The 16,629-nt window shown below is 33.3% G+C and overlaps 2 protein-coding genes across 3 annotated transcripts; both read right to left on the bottom strand.

Annotated features, from left to right (window-relative positions):
- Positions 1-450: 450 nt before the first annotated feature.
- Positions 451-14,438, bottom strand: LOC110429191 (uncharacterized). Its single transcript, XM_089782464.1, has 3 exons — positions 14,310-14,438; positions 935-2,684; positions 451-868 (listed from the first exon to the last, which is right to left on the bottom strand). Exons 1-3 carry the CDS (start codon positions 14,320-14,322, stop codon positions 451-453), a joined length of 2,181 nt encoding a protein of 726 aa, XP_089638590.1. The 5' UTR covers positions 14,323-14,438.
- An 867-nt stretch (positions 14,439-15,305) lies between these two features.
- Positions 15,306-16,605, bottom strand: LOC110409755 (uncharacterized). 2 transcript variants are annotated; one of them, XM_021419209.2, is made up of 2 exons: positions 15,823-16,605; positions 15,561-15,689 (listed from the first exon to the last, which is right to left on the bottom strand). In XM_021419209.2, exons 1-2 carry the CDS (start codon positions 16,586-16,588, stop codon positions 15,604-15,606), a joined length of 852 nt encoding a protein of 283 aa, XP_021274884.1. In that variant the 5' UTR covers positions 16,589-16,605; the 3' UTR covers positions 15,561-15,603. The 2 variants fall into 2 exon arrangements, with proteins under 2 accessions (XP_089638598.1, XP_021274884.1); XM_089782472.1 differs by having other exon boundaries at positions 15,306-16,605.
- Positions 16,606-16,629: the final 24 nt, after the last annotated feature.

Raw genomic sequence — 16,629 nt, 5'->3', positions numbered from 1 at the left:
GATAAATTCGGTTTAAGGCAAACAAACTCAAATTCACTTTAAATTGCTTAAAGTTGTTTTATTGGGAATTTCAGAGTCAGGCCATTCAATGCATTTTGGGTACTCTGGATCGATATAAAGTTAATGAACACCATCTCTGCCTTGATTTAAAGTTAATAAAAACACCAGAAGTTAAAGCAATTAGAAGATGACGATGAGAGTATTGTTTCTTTGTTTCTTTCATTCTAAGCAATGGTTAATAGCAGTTGGCAAACTCTTGAAATAAATGTTAGGTTTTGGTGTTATTCATTCTTTTACAAGGACAAGTACCGACATCTAACCACATCCACCACCTTCATACAAACGTTGTAGTAAATAATGTAAAAACAATAAAGCAATGCTAAGAATTTGTCAGTTCTAAATTCAAAGGACTAATGGGAATATGAGATGTACATTGAGATTGGTCTGGGTTTATTTTGCTGTCAGCAAAGCTCTTGCATAACCTTTGGATATTTGGAACTGCTCGCTCATGCCAAAATGGGCCATTAGAAGCCAAACGTGAGTTAGAAGCTCACCACCTCGTCTCAGCTGTTGACAGTGCTGACTCCCTCTGCTGTGACTAGCAGCATAAGCTAGCATCTCCAGCCAAACATCTCTGATCATATCCCATCTAACCTTTTTGTCTATTACACCATTCAATGCTGATGCCAGCCTGCACGCATCGAACAACACGGACTTGCTGCTATCCCCTTTCAATTTCCCCGGCAGAACATCTATGTTTTCTGCAAGCAACATGTTGCAGGCTGTAATCATTTGGTACATCGTTGGTTCTTCATTGGAATAGGTCATTCGTTCTAACTTCATGGCTCTAAGCAATGAATTGCAACATGTAGCTCTATTCGTTTTGTCATTTTGTTCTTCTAACTCACTAACTTGACGCAACATATTCCTACATTTAGTCCTATTCTTTTTCTCATTTCTAGGAGAGGTTAATCTCTCTTTGAAAAACCTCTTGGTGTCAGCCTGAGTGTCTCGGAACCTGATAAGTCCAATCCCAATGGGCAACAAGAAAGGATAGATGACTAGTAGACAGAACATATATTTTGAGATGCACTGGCTCACATCTCGGGATGATTGAACATCGCTTGAAATGGTACTCACAGGCGTCTCTGAGTAGTAGCAGAGCTCTGTGGCAATGTGCCAAACAAGGATACTCTGGTCGAATTCAACATTAATACTCCACTCGAGGCTAAGGCCAGTTTGCCGCTTATACCTATCAAGTATGTTGTTTCCTCTTTGACTGCACAAGTCTCTAAAATTAGCATCACCTTGTTTCTCCTTAAACTGATCAAATTTCTCTTTGACATGCTTGAAAATCAGCTTTTTGAGATGATCATCGACTTCTACGTAAGTTTCAGGTGGGTATCTTTCCACTACCTTTTCCAGTAGTTTAAGATAAGGCTTTTCCTTGAGGCAGATGCTAAGTAGACTAAACTGTGCCATGCGACTAGACCACCTTTTTAGTGTAAAAGATGGTGCTAAAGAATTGATGAGTTTCAGAACCGTGGTTTTGCTATGCTTAATCAACCAATGATAGGTCTGGTCGGAGAAAAGTAGTACTAGTGCTGCATATATCTCCAGAACAATAGCAACAACAAGGAGAAGAAAAGTTATGAATATGTCAACCTTTTTATACTCCTTCAAATCCTCAAGAGAGAGAATCACCAACACCAGGCAAGTGAGACAAAAAGTAGTGATACGGCGAGCAAAACCCCAACGAGTATAAACTACTGTTGCTTTGGTGTATAACATGTCATACATGAATCCTAGTTCGATGGCGACCACATCAAAGGCATCTTTATCAGACATTTGCTCAAACAAAGATTGGCTCTTCTCCCTATCTTTAAAGCTTAGAATGAGATCTGCAAACAGACACTTGAATGTTTGAAACAAGGCATTGGCTTTAATTATATTCCGCCCATCAGGAGTGGTTCCCGCCTGGGCAGTTACATCCAATTCTTCCTGAACATCCTTCACCTCTTCTATTTCCACAAAAAAACCTTCAGCTTGTTTCAGCCTGTATTCGTCCATCAACTTGGAATAATTAGGACCGGGATCCGGAGAAGTGAGCATCGAGTCTCGAAGTTCGTCATTGCTTGCTTTCCAAAGAGTCCATGTCCTCTCTCCATACTTAATTGATCCAACCACAATCATTGGAATGCTTAGCAATGAAAGACGGCTACCCGACCAGGCCATCAGGAAGATGTATATTGTCACAACTGTCTGCACTATTAGTCCGAAGAAGTGCCTTAACCACAACTGATTGTCTTCCAAGGCATATGCTGTGATTGTATCAGGGCCACCCAAGTGCAGCAGTAAGAAAGGTGCCCAAAATGCTGTCAGCTTTGTATTTAAGTCAACAACACCTCCCTCATCATATATATCTCCCAGGTTATTTGTTAGTATGCCAAGGGCAATAGTTGCTACAGAGTCAGCCAACAAGTAGGAACACCAAACAATGGCTCTAATCCTTATCTTGGGAATGTACTTTCTACGACCGCCTAACACAATGAGAATTATTTGGACCAGAAGGCTAGTTACAACCATTGCTCGAAGCTCCCAATCCTTCCACAACTTCATTAGCTTTGGAGTAAATACCTCCATTGCCACCCTCCTCTTCCTCATCACAATCAAGCCAGTAATAACTGAATATATGCGTAAACAGATACAACAATTGATTACAAACTACTTTATGCGGAACAATTGGTATGGAAACAAGGATAAATGCTAATTCAACTCTTTTATGTAATTAATGCGTTTTTCCTTTTTGGAATAGATTTAGAGAAAGTAATGGAGTTGGGGTCTGGGTCGCAATAGATGGCGTCAAATTTAAAATGAAGCTATGACGAAGATGACCACATGCTCATGTGCTTTAATATTTTCTGTTTAGGTTGGTTTTTTTTTTTCTATTATGGTCAGGTGTTGTGAGTATTTGATATTTCAAATAAATATGGGACACAATTCTATATTGGAGTAAAAGACTCTTAGAAATTAGAATATAAAATAAGAGTCATGTTTGTTGGATACAAGAAATTAAAAAAGAGTCAAGTTTGTAGGAAAAAGATCAACAATTGCAATTGTTTGAAACAAATACAACTATGTCTGTTGGGAATAGGCGCTTATGCCTATAAAGGACTCTCCTTTGGTACAATAGAACATACAGAAAACAATAGAACAACAATCTCTCCTTTTTCTCTATATTTTCTAAATTTTCTTATATATCATTTTACTGTAGAAAAATCTTATATAAGTTTGATAATTTTGTTATAGTTCGGTGAAAGCTCAGTGGATTGATTTTGTTAGTGCAAAATGCCATCAATAATTGAATTTTATTGTATCTTCAAAGTTTATACATTGATACCTCTTCTGAATGCAACAAGTGGCGGCGAATAAAACCTCAAGGAAAGTGACATTGTTACATGTCTTGAAACGTTTTCAGTATTTTCCAATTCAATGTTCTAACAATCTTAAGGTTTTACTTCATTTTAGTAATGACTATTGCATGTAGAATACTAAGAGAATTGGCTTCTAATTTTTGTGAAATTGGATCAGATTGACGTTGACAAAGAAAATAGCAAAATGGTTTTTCACCATATTACCAGATAAGCTTTCTTTCCTTAATTGATTTGATTTGCATGAATTGTCCTAACAATATCTATTTTGAAAGATTAGTTATTAGCAGTCTCAAGAATTTCTAATGGTGTATGATCAAAGAAATTTTAGAGAAAAATCTTGGCACACAAACCTTTTTAAGCAGAAAAAGAAAAAAAAAAGATAAATTGGTGTCTTTATCTAAGTTGGGTAACGTGTTGCCATAACTATTTTGTAATAGGAAAAACTGAGGAAAGTTAATTTTGGGGAAATTTATTGTTTCTTTTTCAATTTTTCTGTTCAATATATATACTTGGTTTTGGGGTTTTAGGCCTTTGCCATGGTAACTGTTGTCATCATTCTTATTCCTTTTCTAGTAAGAACTCAAATTGTGAGACTTCAACAAGGATAATCTCAACAAAACAAGTCATTATTTATTTGATTTGATTTTTGAAGAAATAATGAAAATTGAATATCTAGTATTATTGTTATGTACAGTGTTTGATAACGTCGACTATACAAATAATTTCTCAAGAGGAAACAATCAAGATCTTATGATTTTGATTTATGGATGACTAAGCATTAAAATAAAAAAAAGAAAAAGCTTTATGTGAATAGGATTGTTCGCTTCCGTCATAGGTAGTTTTAACTTGGGACACTTTCCATGCACCTTGTGCTTTGCTTGTTAACATGTATAGGCTTTTCAATTTTTCATTGCTGCTCTTCCAATTTATGCTTCATAGTGATTTGAGAACTAGAAAAATTCTCTTTGTGGGTGTAGAAAACCAGACATATAGAGAATTGAATATTTGCAAAGTATGACTTTAATGAAAATTTATTATATACTTTTCCAGAGAAAGAAAAAAAAGACAAAAAGATACGTGAGATATGTGACCACTACTGGAATGATATGATATAACATTTGAGATATGTGACTTTATTGTAGGGGATCCCTTCAAAATAAAGAAAAAAAATTGTAAAGAGTCATATGTCCATGGGACATTAATTTGGAGATGTAATACAATAGTAGCTTTGTGATCATTCATTGCATTGATTCTTTTATTGTTTTTAGACAAGAGCTTTACGTTTGTAAGCGTATCAAAACATTGTATGGGTTTAAACAAGTATCAAAACAGTGACATCATAATTTGATGAGGTCGTTTTAGCCAATGGCTGCAACATAAAGGAATCTGATAAGTACATATATAACATATTCCCAAGTAGCAAAGGTGTTATAATTTGCTTATGTGTAGATGACATAGCAATTGTCACACAGATTTGGAATAAGTTGAGGAAACAAAGAAAATTTTGTCAAATAATTTTGTAATGAAAGATATAGGTGCAACGGATGTCATCTTAGGAATCAAAATATTCCAAGATGAAAATGGTATAACTTGTTACAATTGCACTACATTTAAAAAGGGCTTAAAAAGTTTGATCCTAGTAATTGTATACCAACATCTACACCCATAGATCTTCAAATTAAATTAATAATTAATGTTGGTAGCGATATTGATCAATTATAATACACAAGAGTGATTGGTTGCTTAATGTATGTAATGACATGTAGAATGCCAGATATACCATTTACTATTGGAAAGTTGAATAGAGTATTAAGGTACTTAAAAATCTTGCTTCCACAAGTGGATGGATCTTCATGTTTGGTAAAGGTGCCATTTCTTGAGGGTTTGAGAAGAAAAAAATGTGTATAACAAATTCTATCATGGTACTTGAATTCATTGCATTAGCTACTACCACCGAAGAAGTGGAATGGCTAAGATATATACTTTATGGTGTACTTTTATGGCCTAAAACAATCTTTCCAATTTCTATCCATTGTGATAGTGAAACAACACTAGCAAAAACATATAACCAAGAGTACAATGAAGAATCTAAACAGATTGAATTAATACATAGCTATGTTTGATAATTAATTTAAGATTGAGTGATCACCATAATTTTTGTGAGGTCTAGCCAAAACTTAACAAATCGTTTAACCAAAAGTCTTGCTAGAGATCTTGTAAATAAGATCTTAAAGGGGATAAGGCTCAAGCTCATAAATTGAAAATCACATATGGTGAAAACTCGACTTAACACTTAGTATAATGTCAAGTCTTGAGTTCAATGAGACAAAATATACTATTTGTATGTAGTTGCTAGCACTATAGTATGATGTGTTATATTTCATCCCAAGTAATGTGCTACGTACTCGTAATAAAACCATAACATAAATATGTTAAAATGCTTTAGTTATGGAGGCATTCTCGATGGGATCTACCTATGAGAGTGTGAAGTGTGATTGCTTTTAGCAACTCAAGAGCTTGGCTCTAACAGTATTCACGAAAAGAGGATGCAAACACATGGCCATAAAAGCGTCGTCGAAAACTATGCATTCATTGGTGTTGAAATCGTTGTGTGAGATGTGTTTAATTAACGAAATGGAATAGCTAGTTCAAAGCATAGTCTATCATGCAATTTGGGTTAACTTTAATATGTTTTTACTAAGTGAAGGTTCAATCAGAAGACATCTTCGTTTATGCAATTGATTTGCAAGTTTATCGAAAATTTGAATTAATTTGAAAATGGTGAGAGATTGTTGGAGATTTCAAATAAATATGAGATATAATCCCATATTAGCATATAAAAGTTATGATTATTGAAAATTAGAAAACAAAAAAAGAGTCATGTTTGTTAGATATAAGAAATTAAAAATAAAGTCATGTTTGTCGAAAAAAGACCAACTGTTATGATTGTTTGAAACAGACACAATCATATCTATTGAGAATCAGCACTTATGCCTATAAAAGACTCTCTTTTGAAACAATAGAACGTATAGAAAACAATAAAACAACAACCGCTCCTTTATTCTCCATATTCTCTAAGTTTTCTTCTATATCATTTTGTTACAGAAAAATCTTATAGAAGTTTGATCACCTTGTCATACTCCAATGAGTACTTAGTGGATTGATTTCATCAGTGCAAAATGCCATTAATCATTGGGTTTATTGTATCTTTGAGGTTTATACGTTGATAATTCTTTTGCACACTATAATTGGGGGTGAATAAAACCTTAAGGAAAGTAACATTGTTCCTTGAAGCCTTTTCAGTATTTTCCTATTCAGTATTCTAACAATGAGTGTATTTGTCTTAGTGTGCTAGACAAACTAACATAGTAGTGCTAGGACTGGTCAATTTTATTTTAGTTTTCCTTCTTCATATGTTTGACATATATGTGCTGTAGGAAAATTGTTGCAATTAATATTATCTTATACCTCCAACCCTCTCTTCTTTATGGCTCGATGTAATTCTTTCTTTCAAGCTTTAAGTTTTTTATTTTCTTCTTAAAAGAATACTAATACTTCAACATGGTATCAAAGCTTTATTATCTATCTTGAAGGATAGTGAGAAACTTATTTGTTTTTCCAAAAGAACCTTATCTCCATAGTTCTTCTTTCTTCTTTGTTTGTAACCAAAAAGTCAAACAAAAAAATGCCCTTTATTGGCTATAGTGCTACTGCTCCTTTAATTTTTATTAGAAAAAACTACCTTATATGGGTAGTGAAGATAAATGTTTTACTTAAAGGCTTTCGATTTGTGGGAAGTTGTGGAAGTGGGAGGTGAGGTCTTTGTTTAGAGACATGCCAATCTAACATTTGCCCAGATAAAGTAGCATAGCAAAAAAGTAGCTAAGAGGTATAAAGCTTTGTCTTGTATACACTCAATTGTCTCAGATTCAATCTTTACAAGTATAATGGAAGCTTGAGATAAGCTAAAAGAGGAGTTTCATGGCAGTGATAGAACAAGACAAATACAAGTCTTGAATCTATTAAAAGAGTTTGAAGTGCTCAAAATGAAAGATGAAGAAACGATGAAAAATTACTCAGATAAAGTTATGGAAGTGGTGAATCAATTAAAGCTGCTTGGTAAGGATTTGTTTGAAAGAAGAATAATGAATAAGTTCTTAGTGAGTCTCCTAAAGAAGTTTGAAGCTAAAATATCTTCTCTAGAGGATTCTAAGGATCAGACAACCATGATAATGTCTAAGCTAGTTAATGCTCTTTATGCTCAAGAGCAAGGAAAGGCATTAAGGCCAGAAAAACACATCAAGGAAGTCAATTTTGAAAGATTGAATCTGTAATTTACTTGAATTATATTTTAAGAATTATATTTGATGATCAACGATTTATGAACTTATGAAATTTCTCATTTTGAATATAATGATTTGTTTAACTATTTGAAAGTATGATTTATTGAAATGCTATTGAATGAACTATACGATATATGGAAAACGATGCTTGATCCAGTAGGTTGTGTGTGGCTATACTTGCTGAGCCGTGGTTTGCTCATCCTTTACTTACATTTTTGCAGATGACTAAAGATATAGAGCTTTAGAATTATGGGAGGTAAGAGAACAATTTGGGAAGTCTACATTAGTGTCAAGACATTGTTAGCTTTGTTGAAACTCCTATTATGTGAAATTGATATTTAAGTCTTAGTTGTTTAATTTATTATCTAGGAGACTTTATGGGATTGTAATAGTTATCTATGACATAAGTTACAACATAATTGTTAGCATGAATTCGATTAAGTTATTTTATATCAATTTAGATAGAAAGGCTTCGCATTACTGTAGGGCTTAGTCTCAAAGTAATACGACCATGTCATGTCTCGGTTTTGTGGCATGACACTAAGTGCTCTATTTCTTGCTTGCCATTGCAAGTTACTTAAATTATTTGTGTACTGACTTAATTTTCCAATAACAAATGCTACATCTGGCTTTGTATACGTCATTGCATACATTAGGCATCAAATTACCTTTGCATATTCTACCTGTGCTATTGTTTTATCTTTGTTGGGTACTAACCTTAGATTAGAATAATAAAGTGCATACATTGGTGTACAATCTAACTTACTAGGGGCGAACCTAGGAATTTTCCTGAGTAGTGTTATTAAGATGACATTCAAAAATTTTTTTCCTTAATCCAGGATCTACTAGAAGAGTACTAAAATTAAATTTAACACGACTTTGCTTAGAGGAATATCGTTGAGTACCATCATTAGCAAAATTTTACTGTTATTACCGAGGATCTGAATCTTGTGAGATAGTTTCTTTTCTTTTAAAATATCTTTTATGGCTTATTTATCTAAAATTATCAAGCTTGTTAAAAATTACTACTCATTAGCATAAATTAAAATATTAGAATTAAATAAAATAAGATCTTACACAGTAAATTATCAGTTTCAATAACTAATAATATGATAATTTTTTATTCATTGATCAAAACTAAATATAAGCAACCACAAACCACATAGAGTTAAAAACAAAAATCAAATAATCAAATAATATATCTATAAAATAAATTAAAAAAAGAAAGACTCGTAATTTTAAGATGTTATTTGACTTGCAATACTATTTTTTATTAACTAGATTATAACTATGAACCCAAATTATCAAATTAATCAAAAAATATTTAGACACGAAGTATTTAAAAACTTAATTTGGATTGCAAATTACTTACAATTGAAACCAAGATGAGTCATTTTGAGAGAGGAAAAAACACAACCAAGGACAAAGAAGGGGAAAAACTTGACTTTTTAGACTAAAAAGGGGAAAGACTTGACGTTTGAGACAAAGAATGTAGTTTAGGTTTTGTCTTTTTTTTTTTAATAATATCTTAAATTATGGAAGGAAATTTTTTTGTTTTTCCTTGTAGTATTTAAATATTAATACATAAATTATTTTTTAATAAATAATTTTTACTTTGAGTCTTTTATCACAACCCAAGATGCTTTACTTTAGGATCTTTACCCTTTTCATCATGTTTGTGACTTCATCTTAGTTGTAACAATTTTCTTTTATTCAAAGATGAATACTAAGATCCTCGAGAGGCATATACTCTTTATGACTCAGGAGCGTCTAAGATTGTATTTTATTTAATTTAGTTTTGCTAATTTTAGTTGATTTAGGATTTATTTTCTTTATTCTATTTAGATTAAGATTTTTTTCTTATTTTCTATTAGGATTTTAATAGTTTTAAGGATTATTATTTGATTAGGCTAGTCATGTTATATTTTATTTAAGTCTCTTGTTAACTATTCTAATTATATTATACAACTAGAAGTAGAGTTCTATTAAAATATGAGCCTATAATACTATAAATAAGACCTTAGGCTTAGTTATGAGACACTTAAGTTGAGAGTTAATAAATAATGTTTTCTTAAGCAAGAATACTTATTTCTCTAGACTCTTTGTAAAGAGTAAGAGGTCTTTAGTATCTTTGGCTTAGTCAACCAAAATGAGATTTTGATTATTTTCACCTTAGTGAGGTTTTCAATTTTTCGAAGATTGGTGATTCATTTTAGTGGGGTTTCCAAACCTCATCATGATTTGTGTCTTTCAGAACGCTTAAGTCCTTTTACAATACCCTGACGTCAATTTAGTATCAGAGTGAGAGGATCATTGTTCGCTGTGTAATTCAGGTTCGCTGTCGGATTTCTATACTCCTTGTCAGGGAATTCTATTTCTTTTATTGTTTTATAGTTATATCATCATCTTTTTTCTACATCACCATATCATCATCACCATACAATAAAATGCTGCCAAGATGTCAAAATTGTCAAAGAAATGATCATGAGATTGAAAATGCAGAACTACGTCAGCAAATTCAAGAATTACAAGAGCAACTCGCAAGATATGATGCTCAAATCAACAATAACAGCTCTAGTGAGAAAAAGAATAACACCAACGTGTTTTATCAAAATTCTTCCTCTAATGAAGAAGTACTTATTTGTTACTTGAGAACTGCTACTACCAAAGATTTGAGAATCAAAGTCAACATTTTTAAGTTTAAAGGAAGACTTGACCTTGATGACTTCCTTGACTAGCTCTACATAGTGAAAAGAGTTTTCGAACTCAAAGATATTCTAGATGAAAAAGTGTGAAGCTTGTGGTAATTAAATTGAAGAAGCATGCTTCTATTTGGTAGGAAAATCTCAAAAGGCAACGAGAAAAAGAAAGCCGCGACAAGATTAGAACATGAGATAAGATGCATCGAGAACTCAAGCGTAAGTCCTTTCTTGAGCATTATCGAGAAGAAATTTTTATCAAATTTCATAACTTAAGGCAAAAAACAATATCGGTGGAAGAATATACAATAGAATTCGAACAACTTCACATGAAGTGTGATGTCCATGAGCCTGAAGAACAAACTATAGCACATTATCTTGGGGGTTTCAATGTTGAAATTGTAAATGTTGTTCAACTACAACCATATTGAAAGTTAAATGATGTCATTAGATTAGCAGTAAAGGTTGAGAAACAACAATCATGGAGATGCTTAGTGAGTTCATCTAGACAATAGAAATTTACCTCAAACCATGGAAGTCAAAGTTCAACAACTATTCCGCCTCTAAAGGTAAACTCTTCTAAAATTGCAAGCAGTAATGATAAAAAAACTACTTCTACTCATGCTTCTAATGTCAACAAAAAGTGCTTCAAATGCCAAGGATTTGGGTGTATTGCTTAGGATTGTCCGAATCGAGGAATTATTTCCTTAGTCGAAAAAAAAGATTATGTGGATTGAGAAAAATTAGAACCAGTTTATGATGAATATGATGACCAAATAAAGGATAAGCTAGAAATATTCAACAACGAAGAGATAAAAGAAGTTTCTGTTGACCATGGAGAAGCTTTTGTTGTTCGTCGTAACCTTAACACTACTATGATGACTTAAGATGAAAGTTGGCTTCATCACAACATATTCTATACAAGGTGCACATCCTAAGGGAAGGTCTGTAATATCATTGTTGATAGTGGAAGTTGTGAGAATGCTGTTGCTAACTACATGGTGAAAAAAATTAAAACTTACAACTGAAGTACATCCTTATCCTTATAAGCTACAATGGTTGAGAAAAGGAAACGAAGTTAAGGTAACGAAGTGTTGTTATGTCCAATTCTCTATTGAAAATAAGTATCAAGATGAAATCTGGTTTGATGCTACCTCAATGGAGGCATGCCACTTATTGTTAGAATGCCCATGGCAATATGATCGTTGAGCTCACCATGATGACTACAAGAATACTTATTCCTTCATCAAGGATGGAATAAAAATTATGTTGACTCCATTAAAGCTAGAAGACCGATCAAAGAGACAAGAAGAAGATAAAACACTCATCATTATGTTTGGCTTAAACAAAGCTTATCGTGAGTCAAACCATTTATATCTCTTATTAGTCTCTAAGGAGAATGAAGTATCTTCACCCTTATCTAAGCATGGTCAAACAAAATTGGTCAACAAAAGTTTAGGAAACTTATTGAGAAGCTTTATGGACAACCATGTCGTAAACAAGATCATAGCCAAGTATGATTTTCCTATTCCTCGATTGGATGACATGGTTGATCAACTTATTGGTTTTGGGGTGTTTTTGAAGATAGATTTGAATAAAGGTTATCACCAAATTAGAATGCAAGTTAGAGATGAATGGAAGACACCCTTCAAAACTATGGATGCGTTATTTAAATGATTGGTGTGGACTATGATAGTATGTGGATCTAAACGTGGAGTATGTCAAGGCTTACTCGTCCGAGCCGAGTTTTTCTAACCTAAGGAGAATGATGCAGGAGCGTCTAGGATTGTATTTTATTTAATTTAGTTTTTGCTAATTTTAGTTGATTTAGGATTTATTTTCTTTATTCTATTTAGATTAGGATTCTTTTATTATTTTTTATTAGGATTTTAATAGTTTTAAGGATTATTATCTGATTAGGCTAGTTATGTTACATTTTATTTAAGTCTCTTATTAACTATTCTAATTATATTAGACAATTAAAAGTAGAGTTTTATTAAGATGTGGGCCTATAATACTATAAATATGACCCTTAGACTTAGTTATGAAACATTTAAGTTGAGAGTTAATAAATAATATTTTCTTAACTAAGAGTGCTTATTTCTCTAGGTTTTTTTTAAAGAGTAAAAGGTTTTTAGTATCTTTGACCTAGCTAACCAAAGTGGGATTTTGGCTATTTTCACCTTAGTGAGGTTTTCAACCTTATCAAGATTGGTGATTCACTTTAATAAAGTTTCCAAATCTCGCCATGATTGGTGTCTTTCATAATGTCTAGGTGTCTTTACAATGCCCCGACATCACTTTCTTATACTTTAGAAATTTCTTAGTATCTTTCCATGAAGGGGGACGTTTGTCAATTATAAAAGGCAGAACAACAACCTCATCCATATCAATATCATATATGAATATAACAAAAGTCGTTCTTTCCAACCAACATACATTTTTCATGCATATCACATACAATATCATGCATATCATGTAAGGAAATAATACTTATCTTCTAATTCGATGAGGAATCATTTTGTGATTTTCCTTGTCAACATCAATTCGGTCTAATTTTAAAAAAAAATCAGAAGCCAATTCTCTTAGTGTTCCACTTGCAATAGCCATTATTAAAATAAAATAAAACCTTAAGATTGTTGAAATACAGAATTGGAATATTAGGAAATGGCTTCAAGGCGTATAACGATACCACTTTCCTTAAGGTTTTATTCACCCTAACTTATAGTGTGCAAAAGAGTTAATAGTGTCTAAACCCTGAAGATACAATGAAGCCTAGTGGTTGATTGTATTTTGTATTGACGAAATCAATCTACTGAGCACTCACCAGAGTATGACAAGATTACCTAACTTCTATAAGATTTTTTTGCAGCAAAATAATATAAAAGAAATCAGGAGAATATTGAGAAAGGAAAGAGAGATTGTTGTTTTCTCTATTCTATGTTTTCTTTTGTCTTAAAAGAAAGTCTATTTATTCGCAAACATGTCTTTTCTCAACAAACACAAGGGTTTGTTTTCAGTAGACAAAATTGTCTATTTTCCAACAAACATAATTAGTGGTTTTTCACCATAATTATTTAAACAATTATAATTGTTCGAAGGACTTTCTAATTCTTTTCATTCTTCCATTATTATTGTTGAAAATACCCAACAATTTGAAGAACTGAGAGCCAAGCTAGGGGTTTGCAAAGCAAGTCTTAAGGAGGAGTGTTGAACTGAGACTTGCATTCAAGAAGTTTTCAAGCCAAGTCAACAAAATTGAGTCCATGCTTCACTGTTTGGTATTTGACATATTACTTGCTGTCATGCTTTTATATCAGATAGGTACCTAATGTATGGCTGAACTGATGTTTAGCCTCTGATAGAGTTTTGCAGTATTCAAGTTAGGTTTAAACTTTGTTCCTGAATCTTGTATGAAATATTTATTCCTAAGTTAATGCATATTAGGCGGATGAAGCCTTTGTTCTTCTTGCTGTGCATTTTCTTTGTTCTGTTTTGCTGCTGTTCCTCATATATGTTCAGCTGGTTCATTAGATCTCTGTTAAGCTTCATTTAAGACAAAATCCAACAACCATACCATGCACACATTTACTAAGAGAAGCTTCAAGCCAAATGGAATTTAGACCTTTCGTGATGGTAAGTAATAAACAATTGCATAACAAATATAGTACTAGAAATTAAATTGGCGGAATTTGTTTGATTCTTTGCATAAGATGCAAACATCAGATTCTGAAACAGTCTACTACATGGTATACCAATCAATGATCTCGACAACAACACAATAAACTACATATGAAACATCATTACAAAAGGAGCAGAAAGCAGTTACTTACCTGCGGTAATCATCGGAAATATTAATGCTTTTCCAGTTCCTGATAACTGCCCTCAGACCAGCTATTTTGAGTTGCTCTTTGAACTAGAACTACAGTCTTGAACCTTGACGGAAAAGGTGCTGTAGTTTGGTCTATTCGTCATACTTAACGGTTGTTTTTAAAGTTCCTCTTCCTATATACAACTTTACTCTAGAAAGTTTACGGGTATGCTTGCGAAGGAGTGCTAAGTTAACACTAGATTCTTTGTTTTTGATCGAAACTAAAGGAAAGGAAAATATTCCTTTCTTTAACAGGGAACTTCCCCCAATTTTCCTACTTAGCTTCCTAAAATTTGTAATAGGTATGCCAAAGAGTCGAATCTTGACATGATAGTCACAATTACAAGCTTTCATTATAATATTTGATTATTTACTAAAAATTAATATCATTTGAGTTGGTACAGAAAGATTCTTTGTTTATTGCACATGAAGATTTGTGGGTAATTAAGTACATGATTCAATGCATATATTTTTCATTAAAAAAATGAATTCTGTTTTTTTTTTTCCTTTAGGATTGCTACCTGTTCATGGAGGATAGGATATACATACATATATATATATATATATATATATATATATATATGAATTTTGGTTCTTTTAAAATAAAAAAAAAAAGTAACGATTTGTGGTTTAAGGGAGAACGCATTGAAATTTTGCAATAATTTTGATTTGGATAAATTCAACTCAATCCCATCCACAGTGGATAAGTGTCTTAATAAAGGATTGGCCTGTTTCTGAAGTTCAATATTATTTGATGATGGCCCTGTTTCATTCATGGGATTGTTTCGTGACTAAAATCTATTGTTAAGTTTCATATAAAATCCCATCCCTTAGAAAAAAAAAAGAACAAAAAGCGTACAAGTTAGAAGTCTAGATTGATTTACTATTTTCATGCTGAATTAATAAGTAAATTTGAATCAAACTGACATCATATTCTCTAACAAGTAGTCTCCACAAAAAAAGAAATTTTTTAAGCCATTGGCTATTACATTAGCCAAAATTCATACAAATTGAAATTGCAATCTGTGGATGTCTCCACATTTGATGCTTTGTTGATCGAACCATGGGTTGGAGCTCTCTTCACGATTCGGCTCTGAATTAATACTATCTGCGTGACTGAGTGGCACAGCCCAAGTGAGTCGTGGATTCACACGCTGGACAATAGTAAAACCAGTGCTCAGGATTTCTTTCCTTCCCACAGGCTTCACAAATGCTTCTATCCAAATAATTCTGTTCAAGAGAATCGTAGGTGAGCCTCAGAGGATGCTTGTCATAGTCGTAAGAAACGGTTCGTGCCAGCAAAACGCAGCTGACATGCAGATTAAAGTTGCAATCATAGCATCTGTAGCTAATAGAATTCCCAAAGTCACCACAGCAAGAGCATCGAAACTCATAATTGTAAGGTAGAGGCATCATAACAAGACTGAGAGGATGTGCATGGGATTCATGATTTACAATGATTGGCAGGTATTTACCTTTCAAGTTGGTTTGAAACAGGCAATCATGGCAACTATCAGAGAATTCTCTACCGTTATATTCACATATGTTGCAGTTCTGCCTCAGCTCCCTTGGGAATAGATATTCAGGTTCCCTTCGCGTTAAATAATCAGGGCAGTTTTTCCGAACCTGCTCTAAGTCAACCTGAAGCTCTGCACAGGCTTTATCGAATATGTATTCATCACATCCAAGAATACATTGATAGCTGGGGCCTGAAATGACTTCCCGGCAGCGCTTGCATTGGAGTCTTGTTTCAATATTTGGCTTATTACTGAAGGTCAGGGCATGTAAGTGCCTGTAAATTCTTTTTTTTACCTTATCCAACTCTTTTAAAACAAAATCCTCCACATCAAACTGCTTTGTGGTATCAACAGTGAGTTTGGAAACTCCTCCAATGTCGTAATCGCTGCTTCCGTCTTTGGGCAGGCACTGAATTATTACCAGGATGGCACCCGCAGACTTTTCCAGATGCTTTAACTTGTCAAAATGGGTGTCTTGAGAGAGTGGTGTGCTAATGATTACCGCGAGCTTCAACTCCGTCAGCTGCATTGAAGCAATTTTAAGAACAATGTCGAAGGATATCTCATCGAAATGTTCAGAAGTTTGGAGAACTGAGGTGATTTCATCTTGGTCAATGAGGGGGTATTTGAGGTGCTTGGCAAGCTTACAGGCTACTTCTACTCTAGGCTTCTGCAAATGGCCTTTTACAGCTAGGATCATTGGACGGTCCACTAGTTCCTGCATGTCAGTCTCCTGTTTTTCCATTTCCTCTCTGGTCTGTTTGC

This window comes from Theobroma umbraticum, unplaced genomic scaffold, assembly GCF_002168275.2.
Source record: "Theobroma umbraticum cultivar Fairchild unplaced genomic scaffold, ASM216827v3 scaffold_44.0, whole genome shotgun sequence".
Classification (NCBI taxonomy): domain Eukaryota; kingdom Viridiplantae; phylum Streptophyta; class Magnoliopsida; order Malvales; family Malvaceae; genus Theobroma; species Theobroma umbraticum.
The sequence above is the reverse complement of the archived record's forward strand: the minus strand, read 5'-3'. Positions and strand labels throughout refer to the sequence as shown.

What these genes read in the sequence shown, in the direction of transcription:
- LOC110429191 (XM_089782464.1), bottom strand. An exon ending in GAGAAAAAGAATAGGACTAA is followed by an intron (nt 869 to 934) that starts ATGTAGGAATAT and finishes GAATAGAGCTAC; the next exon opens with ATGTTGCAATTCATTGCTTA.
- LOC110409755 (XM_089782472.1), bottom strand. Translation starts at nt 16,588, where the DNA reads ATGCAGGAACTAGTGGACCGTCCAATGATCCTAGCTGTAAAAGGCCAT.